At 35.6% G+C, this 11,846-nt stretch overlaps 1 protein-coding gene across 1 annotated transcript; it reads right to left on the bottom strand.

Annotated features, from left to right (window-relative positions):
- Nucleotides 1–527: 527 nt before the first annotated feature.
- Nucleotides 528–1,710, bottom strand: LOC311192741 (uncharacterized protein C2orf66; the record flags this gene model as incomplete). The annotated part of the gene is made up of 2 exons (XM_084265305.1): nt 528–710; nt 1,588–1,710. 2 exons carry the CDS (start codon nt 1,708–1,710, stop codon nt 528–530), a joined length of 306 nt encoding a protein of 101 aa, XP_084121431.1.
- Nucleotides 1,711–11,846: the final 10,136 nt, after the last annotated feature.

Raw genomic sequence — 11,846 nt, forward strand, 5'->3', positions numbered from 1 at the left:
ATGTTATTTTGTATTTCTGGAGAGGTTTGTGTTAAGTTTGCAATCATTTTATTCAACCTTCAATTCTGGTGGTAGAAATAAGAAAAAACAGCATGAATGGACAAAGATGTTAAAGATACTGTACGCTTTGTTAGCACACTATCTTATGCTTAAATTAACCTCAATATACATATATCACAGGAAACCATCAGTCTCAATTTATAATTTTAATGATATTGATTACTGAAAACATGCATTCTCTATTATCTGTACATTTTTGGAAATCTTCTCCACATGAAAAAAGGGAGGAAAAATGCGACAAAAAAAGCATAGTCAATATAGTGCTGCGCAAGCATCATGTGGAATTTTACCAAAGCAGTAAATGCCTGAAGTTAGGTTAAAATTGTTGAGGTAAGAGTTAAGGTGCTCCATTTTTAATTTCCTCTGAAAAATAATTGGTTTTATACTTCAGACAGCAATGAGAATCACTTGGTTACATGTAACAATATTAGAGGAAAAGACATCCTCTTTTACCTTAGCAGCATCTTTCAGCCTTTGAAATAATTTGGAAAAGAATTTCTCCTTTCTTCATAGTCTGCAAATGCAGAAGCAACAGGATCCGAGTAGAACATGATCGGCCTTGGTCCTTCATTGTTCATAGTGAAAGTAGCTGGGAACTTTCTGAGATCAAGACCTCTGCCTGAAAAATAAGCCTGGAGCGTTCTGAAAAACTGAACACATTGCACAAGTGAAAACAAAGCACGCCTGAGCAAGGTTAGTTTTTTCTACTGTCACAAATTAGCTGTAATATTTGATCCTATCTGAGGTAAACTTCTCTGTTTTAATAATAAACTATATAACATAGGCAATATAATTCAGACACATTCACTCCATCCACGGCTTGTACCCCTTATGTGGTGTCCAAAGGACACCACTGATCACCTGTGCTTCCCACTGAGCCACAGGATTCAACCTGTATCCCTTTTAAAACAGACACAAGGCAGCCCTTGCTGAGGGCAAACAGTACAGTTCTGTCACACATTCCTCTAACAGTTACCAACAACAGGGCAACTGATAGATCACTTGAAAGTAGGAATTAATGCTTCTTTTAAAAGTGCAGGAAAATTATGGGAATGATTTTTTTTTCCTTCACAAGTTCCCTGAAAGATCTTGCAAATGTTCCCTTAATGGTATTTTTCTTACCAGTAATTAACTTTCAGTTCATTAGCCACTATTCATGACACGTCAGATGCAAACTTGTACTTCAAGAAGATGAGACAACATACAACCAGCATACACATTTGAGAGAAACATAATAAGCATTCCTCTTCTGTTTCATAAAATGTATGGTTGTATAATCAAAACACATTTTTAAAAACTAGAGCTGCAAGGAAGTTTTGTGCACTCTTGCACCCTGAGAACGTCTCTTCAGTGAAGGAGCACATCTTGACTGAAGAATGCTCATCCAGTTGTGGTTATTGACTGTTCAAAGTGCACACTACATTTAATGGGCCCCTCTTACCTTTACATTTAGAAGGTAAAAATTCTCATGATGGAAAACACAAACTCCACACGACTTAAACTATCTTTCTTGCAGTGTTTTCTTACCAGGTCTCTGTTTCTAGGGTTATCTAAAGGTTTCCATTTTTCTTCTGGTTGGTAAGGAGCACACTTTGCCAATCCCCTGACAGCCAATACTGTGTACAGAGCCAGGAGCACCACTTTCCACATGTTGGAGAGATGACCAGAGGATCTGTAAGGTGGACAATGAACCAGACTCCTTAAGTTCTACAGAGCCATCACTGGTAACAAATACAGTAAGAACGACAGTCCAGTGGAGTCCTGAAATTAATGTCTCTGTGACAAGGAAATCCTGCCTGCTGCAGGTTACATCTGTGTGCTATCATCTTTTTTTTGTTTTATACTAACAGACTAGCAGCACAAAATATTCTAAAGAAGTTTTTCCCATACCAAAGCTATTTCTAGGCACTAGATTCTCTTTTCAAAAAGGATCTTTTCAAAAAGGAGTAGCATGCCATTAAACATAAAATATTTACACCTGTAAATTTACATTTGTTACTACATACAGCCATTCTCATTGGCTGATCAGCTACAGCATCGGATCTTTATGCACTCCATGGAGAACGGGAAAGTATGGCTGGAGACCCAGATAGCTCAATTTTTAAAACAGCATTAAATGAAAATGTACTACGTATATTATTAAGTGCAATAATACAGACTGCTATAATATAAGAGAGACCTATTTCACAAGTTCATTCAAGAAAAAACCCAATAAACTCCTTTCCGTGTTCTTTAAAATAAAGCTTACCAGTGAATTTGGCTCTGGCTTGCCCCTTCTTGGTTAGTCTCCTTGTAATCTGTGAACAAACTGATCTCTGCACTTATACTTCTAGTGGACTGTAGGTGGGTGTCAATGACGTTAGCAGGAGTTCAAAAATACAGTAATGATTCCATTTCCATCCATGACATAAAGACCCTTGAGAATTTCATCCTTAATACTCTTAAGACCTGTTGCTATCGAACAGTGCAGTGCAAATTCCTCTTCCCCAAGCCACACTGCAGAAAACTGGTGGTAAGCAATAATAAGTTTAAAACAATTCCCAGCAGAGATAGTGGAGCTGTATCAACATATTACTTTTAATTAAAAGTAATTAGCCATATCTCTAGAATGGTGACTAACAGATAATTACAGCTGGTTGAATAGTTTTCAAGCAAGATGAGATATGGATCATTTTCTTGATGCTGGAGAGACAGAGAAAACTAAGGTCTGTTTCAAGATCCAAAATTATATAATTTTAATGAAACTGTTGTTTTCCTACCCTGATTTTATCGGCAGTCAATATCCTCCTGTCAGACTCAAAACTAAGACAAAGACTGCAAGGAAAACTATTCTAATTTACCTTGGCTTTACTTCATAGCATCCTTCATCTCAAAGCAGCTTGATTTTTCTGCTTTTAATTTCATTACACTTTTCTCTCTGCTATTTAGATAATACTTCAACATAAAATATGTGACACAAAATGTATATCTAAACAGATATGTTAAAACTAAAGACTTTTGGCCATAATCTTACTCCAGATTATAGCTGTTTTTTTCTGATTAGAAGCTTTACACCTTTCTTTGATTTAAATTTTGAAAACAAACCAAAACCATACACCACTCTTCTAGGCAAACTGAACTGTGGACATCCAAGCACCATTAGTAACACAGCTAACAAAATCCTATCAGTGTTATTTTCATGACCACAGTAACAAACACAAATAGAACTCAAATTACCCAACTTCTGTATTATTATACAGACTTGGAATAAAAAAAAACTTAATCAAAAAATAAAAAAACATCAAACCCTATCAGTTGCTTTTCATGATATAGCACTTCCAGATAGCAGACTGATCAAGAGCCAGAACAGCAGTAGCAACAGATGATCTTGTAAAAAGGTAGGTCACAATGTAAGGCAACTTTTGTTTACTTTCTACGTATTTTCCAATTTGATTTTGTGCATAATTTACCTTCTAAATCAACCAGATTCAGCTAGAAAAACATATCAAAGTCATCTGTAAATTTGAAACAAGTTTTATTACTGCAGGACAGTGATGTGACCCCCTAACAGAATTTAGGCAGTTTGGTTGACTGAAGCACGCAGGTAAGCAAGAGATTCTATTGTCATGTATTTTCTGTGAGCTGTCTTTGGAAAACAAAACAAAAACCTCCAACAACTACAAGATTGCAACATCACTTTCTGAGCTAAAAGAATCTGAAAAAACGAGCTAGAAGTCTGTTTAGACTAAGTGCTCATTTTAATGTGTTGGTTTGGAGGGGTTGTTGCTGTTTTTCGTTTTTTAAATAATTCCATTATGGCTCTTTCCTTCAATGAAAGTCAAAGAAGTGGAACACACTCATATTAAAATACTATTAGTCTAGTTACACTGATTAAACAAGATTGCCTCGTCCTTTGAAAACAGCAGCTAGCTTAAATACTTTCCAAGCCAGATGTCAGTGTGCTCCTTTTGAATGCAGCCAAACTTAAGTACTTAATTTTCTTGACAAATTATGCCTATAGAAACATATCTTCAGTAAACTGAACCTTTTGAAAGTGGCTATGCTAATTGTACAGCCCTTAAAGCACAGTAATATTCAGGTATATTTGAATTAAATCACACTGAATCTGAAAACGCTCATAGCTTTGCTTCAATTTCATACAAGTTACTTCAAAAGGGTATAAAAAGCTTGTTCTGGAATGTGAGGCAATTTACAACTAATGAGTTTAGCTGCAAAGTAAGTTTCATACACACGATGCTCTATATAAACTGTATTATTCACCAAACACTTCCCATTTTATTGCATTTCTCAGTCATGATAGCAAGGCAGGTGTAACAGCGTAAGGTGCATGAGATAACAAGACATGCTTCATCAGGTATGATCTTTATTGCATTCTACTCAAGATGTGGAAAAAAGCATCTGTTACATAAAGTACTGCTCTAATCACAATGCTTTTGTTTGCTCTTTTTATTTTCTGCTTAGAATCCCAAGTATTACAAGTTAGAAGGAAAAGCACCGAACTGCTCCACATGAGTACCTGAGCAAAGACTAAAGGCAAATACTCATCACAACACTCATTAGCGTGTTTGTACAAAAGAAGCACAGGTAACATTCACAACACTCTACAGAGGATGACTGGTAAGTGGCACTTTTTGTGAATTACAACCATTTGCACTAATGCAACCATGTTAGAACACCACACACAAATACATAGAAGTGTTTATTTAGCAGACCAATGCTATACAGTGTACTCTAAGTCATGCACACTTAGGTAAAAAAAGAAAAAAGACAAATAAAAAAATGTGAAGTACATACTATAGACAGGGAATCCATCAAACCAAATAGAAATATCCCGGCATAGCTCCCATTCAAGTTGCCCTCAACTTCAACAAAAAAACTACCAGTATCTAAAAGCACAGTTTTTAAAGATTCTGAGATTTCAGCTTTCAGCAATTTTCAACATTAGCTGAAGATATCTACTCTTCAAGGTTTTCTCAGCATCTCACAAGACAAGGACTTCACCAAAGCTCCTCTCACACTGTATGAACTGTATCTGAGAATTCAGTTATAAACATTTTAATAAGCATGAGAGTTTATTATAGTTTTAGTCAAACATTTATATGTAAGTCTCTGTCAACATCTCAAGGAAAGTGTAACTATTACGAGTTATCTCCATCTAAAACACCAGGTTTACACTAGTTATGAAGAACTCAAACCAGCAGAAGATTTAAAAACATGTAAAACAGATTGCTTGTGAAGCAATAGATTTTTCCAGAGATAACATATGTTCACCAAAGTTTTAAGTCCTGTTAACAAAACTAAACAACAGTGCACACACACACACACACACCAGTTATCCAAAACAGGTATTGTGGCCAACATTATTATGTCTTTGTGCTTGGAAAAGGAATTAAAAGGTAAGCAAAGAATCAAGTTAGTAGGTCTACACAATTATTCTAGACTAGTCATCATATATAAAGGCCTTAAAGGTAGTTCTGCCCTCTCGATTTTGTTACTAGAATATTCCTGTATTTAAGAAATCAACAATGGCTAGGAACACTGAAACAACATCGCAATAGAAAGAGCAAGTTAGGTGACTGGAATGAGGGTTCTAAAAGTCCTAAACTACTCTAGGAAGTAGCAGAGAAGACTGAAATTGCATGTTCATCAGTTGTGCCACAGCATCAGCAGCATTGTGGCAGCCAGGTACAATTCTTAATAAAACAAGGTTAATAACTTTGGTTTATTTTGCTTCAAACAATTACTGCAATCAGCTGGCATGCAGTCATTTTGTGTGCACATCTAAACATTCCCTGTCCAATAATAAGCTTTGGGATATGGCACCTTTATACAAGATCCAGTGTTGTGCAGTACAAATACTGAGGAAATCAAAACAAAAATAAATTGCTAGGTTGTGTTCAAACCATCCAAACAATCCTATAGAGACACATAAAGGAAGCCAGTGGTGGCTCTTCTTGAGCTCTTCATACATACATGAGAAAACCTTTTTTTGTACCAAAACAAGATTTTAAGATCTTGACTATTTCAGGTATTCTTTTGAGTTAAGGACAGACCGTATAAACTACACCCACATTTTCTCTAAAAAGTGAAATTTTTTTATTCAAACTTATGGAGCTTTAAAACACCCAATGAAGCCCACCCACACCAACTACAAATAACCTTCTGGTTTTCTTCTCACACTGGTACAGATATTGACACACTATGACTTAAGTACACTATTTTGCTTAAAAATTGGAGGAATTTTTTGTTTTGAAGAAACTAAACAAGTTTTTAAAAAAGAATTTGACACAGAAATCTCAAAGTTGAGACAAATACGTAAGACTAATTTTCCTTCCTTATTTTTCTTTTTGTCAAAATATAAAGACTTGAAAATTAAGGTCAGCTAAAGCTTTCTGACTTTGATTGATGTGATTCCAAGCCAGAAATACACTGTCATAAATCTTCATTTCTCTAAGTGCAAAAGTAAAAATGGGTCAAAATATTTTTAAAAGCATTTTCTCCAAATCAATCTTCAGTATGATCCACAGAAATATTTTTGGTCACCTTCAAAAATCAAATATAAGGCTACAGAAATCCACAGGCTACAGTTAGGGTGTATTCATTTAATGGTTTAAGGCACAGACTTTTAAATTTTTTTGTTTGCTCTAGAAAGCTACAAGTTTTAAGTCACAGTGAGGAATTTCACATTTCAATTTTGGTGTGGCACTGTAATTGTGTCACATCTACTACTTGTGGATTTCTGTAAAATACTTCAGTTGTCAGGTGCTGCAGCCTCAAATACTGTTTTCAGACTCGAAGTGCCACAAGTGGAAAATACTGAAGCCTGCACTGATCCCACAACAATGCACTCACCCTTTTCTAAAATTAAACACCACCACACTGGCACATTTGATGTTTACTATATTTACTCCTAAAGTTGGGAGGGACAAAAGTCTTTGCCCGTATTTCAACTAAACATGCAAAACTTCATTAGAACCACAGGCTACAGGGCAGCTGCTGCGTGTCTTTGCTCCGTCAGTCACTGTGCCTGCTGGTACTGTGGAAGTCACCTTGCATACTGCAAACCAAGGATACTGACATGCCCAATGAGGAACCAGAATGACATGCTGCAAAACAAGGTCGTGTGTGCCATTCCTGACTTTTATAGACAGAAAGTTAGCTCTAGTGCCACAGGGATTCCTACAAAATCTAGACTGCAACCTGCCAACAACTGTAGAAAGGCTATGCTTGCAAGATTTGTTTATGACAGCATAAGTAGCAAAATCTCTCTGCACCTAAGTATGCAGAACGACACCCTAAATCTTAAGCAAAATTAAAGTCAAAACATCATAGCGATGACTGAGGTGTTCATGCTACAAGGCACTAAGCACATACTTGAGGAAGTTACATGCTTAGATACCTGAACAATTGATGTGCTGGGTAGACTTGCTCAAATACAAGCTGTATAATGTTCTCTCTAAATGCTTATAATTTATTTTTTAAAGCAGTAATGTCTATTAACACAAGGATTTTATTTAAGCTTTAAGATAAAGGAATGATTAGAAGCTTTGAATACATTCTCCCACAAATAAGAATATGCATCAGAAAATATAATTTGTAAAATATTTTCAAAGAAACTTTTAGAGATTTTAAGGATTCTATTATGAATATTAGCCTAAAGTTCTGGTTCTAAAAAAAGGTAGAAAAACTATTTTACTTTAACATAACGTTGAATCTGTTTTCAATTGTCACGCACTGGCACTCAGAGGTATGCAAGAGCAGCATGTAGCTTTGGTGACAAAAGTACCTCTCCCCTAAAGGAATAAGATAAAACCTTTTACAGTACAGTGCTAAGTGCTTACAAAAGCTTGATTATCTCCTAGGGGAAAAAAAGAAGAAAAGATGTAAATTAAGTGACTAACATTCACCATGAAATAGAAAATAAGCTTCATTAAGAATGCTTAGTGGCTTTAAAGAGCAACACACCTATTGTACAGACACTATAACCACTCACAAAACCATATTCAGTAACTCAGAACTGATAAAAGTCTGTAAACAGCTGGGTTTTGCTCAGTCTAAGACAAAAGTCTAAACACACTCATCCCTGTGTTGAAAAACTTGCTCACATGAAAGCTTCTCAAGTGTTTACATTTATTTACAGGCACATAATCAACTTTATTCAGTCCTGTCAAAGCTTAGAAGCAGTTGTATCAGATTTCAGAAAAAAAAGTCAAGTAACAAGTACCCTTGTTACTGGCAAACATATAGCAAGTTAGACTTGGTATCAAATGCTGATGTATGCAATAATGCTTTTTGGTTTTTTTGAAGTATCAATACACATTGGTTTTGTTTAAACACTGACTTTAAAGGTACTCCAGTTAGGTTAAGTGAAAAGTTCACTTTAACAGGCAATCTCTGTCTTCTGCAACACATAATTACTACACTGTTAAAAGTTTTTGTTGTGTTACTAATTTTTAACACTTTTTAAATTAACATTTTGAAATTAATTACTACATGTATCAGCTCAATCAGAAACAAAATCAGAGCAGAACTCTAACTATTAGAAATAGTTAGAAATATTAGAAATAATATTCACTTGAATTCCTACTACATTTTCTTTTGAAACAAAACAAACCAATTAAAAAAGCCTCCAACCAAACCCCCAAGAAACAATCCTCCTTCTATCAGGATGCTGAAACATGACATACTACAACCAACTTTTAAATCAAAATGGAAAATACAACCTTTGGACAGCATTCATTCTGTTTCCAGGTACATTTGGTAACTTCAGCTGGGTGGTAACAGTTTTTCCTTACCAGACAAATATCAAACTTTTATGAACTGTTGGATACAGAATGGTAAGATTAGTAGGAACATATGTTTTCTCATATCCGTATCAACCAGAAATAGACTCCAAGAACAATTCAAGGTATAGACACGTCCCTAAAAGCTCTTCATTAAAGCTCCCCGCTGAAGAGAGAGTCTGCTGTACATACATGCTGTAAGCAAAAATTACAGCCATTTGGTACTCTAGGTTCTTACCCTGTTTTTTAATTCTGTTTTTGATAACTTATAAAACATATTAGAAAAATACACAAATAGTTCTTATGTTGAATGCAGCCTGAGCCAAAAAAAAAAGGGGGGGGTTAAACTCAACCTAAATACTTTATTATGTGGTATAATCTCCATCTAAATGTGGTGAACATCCACATGTGTGAAGTTGTTTTGCAAAATTAATCCATCAACTACTGAAAAAGGAGAACAAGGGAATTTGGGTTGGCTTGTTAATAGAAATCTTCCTTTAAAGAGCAGGGGTCTAACCCATTACAAGTTAATTTGTGTCTTGATCGTCTCCCACACTGTCTAGATAATCTAAAATCTAAGAATGAACTGGAATTTTAATTTAGTTAAAGGTACTAAGAGATATTTAAATATATTCGCCTAAAGCTGTACTATAAATGCAGCCTACTCATAATAAAGGATATTTCAGTAATACTCATACTTCCTCATGCAATTAAGTGTATTTATATTGGGTTAGCCTATGTTTCTGCTGAGATTGTAATTGTGAACAGTGGCAGAACTGGAGATTCACAGAAGCCTCTTCTCCAGAAGTAACAGCAATTGTTGTATTTTACCTGAAAAAAACAATTTTAGACTGCTATACAATCTTGTTTTTGGACTGACACGTAAGATAATTCATCCTCTCTTAGTATGGGATGAATTTTCTCTGGACTTGCTCTAATCCTATCTCCCTCCACTAATTATATAGAAAAATCTTGCTGGGATTAGACACCTAATTTCTTGAACAGCTGAAATCTACTATCATTGCAAAAGTTGTAGTAAAGACTTCTCCTCCTTCTGTCAGCGATGGTAAACCGCTTCTGAAAAAAGGGAGCATTCAGGGAGACGTGGTAAATTCTGTCATCTGGGTTCTCAGACTCAAATTATATTTGCTGCTACCCCCGACGTAAAAATCAGGTAGGAATCCGCAAGATTCTGTAATTAATTTCAAGGAGACTCATCATAACTATCAATACAATTCTCAGCTTTAAAAATACCGTTAAAATGAGGAGAAAAAAGAAAAAAGGTTTTATTCTATGGAGTTGTAATTCAGTTAATTTCACACTGTGGCAGTTTGGAAGCTATCAAAGCTACAGACACTGTTTGGTCTGCTTATTATGGTTATTGTTTTATTCCACCAACAGCTCTAAATGGAGTTGCCTGTAAAAAGCCCATTAAGATGGCAAATCAAAGTCATAAATAAAACCCAGTAGTAAGCCAAAAGGACCATGAAGGCCAAGGATAATTATCTTCCACACAAGTCAGATCCTGAACATTTCACAGACTGCCTTTTACCAGCCCCAGTACAGTTCTATCACCATCTTTCATACACAATCATTTGAAAGTGGAAAAACCATTCTCTGATGTCTGAACAGCAATTTTTAGGTTAAACCTAAAAATTTAGCCAGAAGTGTATTTAGACACATAAATTACCTTATATGCATATACTGCAGCATAAATTTGATTAGAAAGTATCACAATAATAATCTATTCAAATAACTTTTCTGATTTACAAACACTATGTATAATCTAACCTCTTTTTGAGAAAGTTAAGACTAGAATACCAGCACACAGATTACAGATAGCAGTGACAGTGGTTTGTTTAACTACAATAGCCTTACTCAGTTAAAGCAGTTTTAAGGACTTACTGATAACTTGGAACTGCCAACTTGGATGCAAGCAGACAAAACAGGTGCTTACCTCACGTTTGTCCTTTTTGGAAAGTCACTGTGCGAATTAAGTCTTTCCAGCCAGCTCAAATGAATTGACCCTAACACCACGCTAGAACTAACTGAGGCACTTTAGGCAAGATTAATGAGATACAATGAAATTAATGGGTCAGGCTGGCTGCACTACTATATCAAGAACATACTTGATTGACGATGGGTAGCAGATTTCTTCTTGCTATTCATATAAGATGACGAAGCTGGTCTGCTGTTTCCACATGCAGGTAACAGGCATCTTGGGCAGTGTGGAGACAGCTAACACAGAAGCAAGTAGAAGGCTCATCTCTACACAGAGTCAACACATCATTTTGACCTAAGGGCTACTAAGATTTTTTTTTTCTGTTGGAGAAACACTCACCCAGGGGACAGAATTGGTTACACACAGCTGTTGTAGGCTTTGTCATAATGGCAGTCACTGTAGCATCTAGGCACTAAGATAATACTTTATACAGAGATAATCATTATGGTCAATATTTCCCACTATTACTAAGAGCTTGTCCGGATGAGCAAGTTAGCGCTGCACAGCAGGACATGAATTACAGTGTTGTGACTATTCCATATTAGTTTCATTTATGGACATTTGTTACAAGATGGCTGATTCTTCATGTACAACAGGAAAAAATCCTGCCTTGTCTATTTGAAACAGAGTGGTAGAGCAACTGCACTGTAAAGTCACACTGCACCTCAGCGTTTGCTAGCTTCTACGTATGGACAAGGTCCAAGGAGTAATTTCAGAACTGACAGAATTCCAGAGAAAACTGGCAATGTTTTAAAACAACATTACAGCAAATTGTGAATTTGCTGGTATCCTTCCTGAATAGAAAGCTACACAGAATTTTTTCTTACTCTCACAAAAAGTAAAATGTATAAGACTTTCAATAATCTCACAAACGTTCAACTCGCACTGATTGAACAAAGGATTTGATAGAAATAACAGTTCTATAGAAGCAGTACATTCTATTTTGTCTAGACACAACTGTGGCAGCTTTTAAATGTAGCATCAAATGATTAAAAGTATAC

Source organism: Gallinula chloropus, assembly GCF_964237585.1.
Source record: "Gallinula chloropus genome assembly, chromosome: 5".
Lineage (NCBI taxonomy): Eukaryota > Metazoa > Chordata > Aves > Gruiformes > Rallidae > Gallinula > Gallinula chloropus.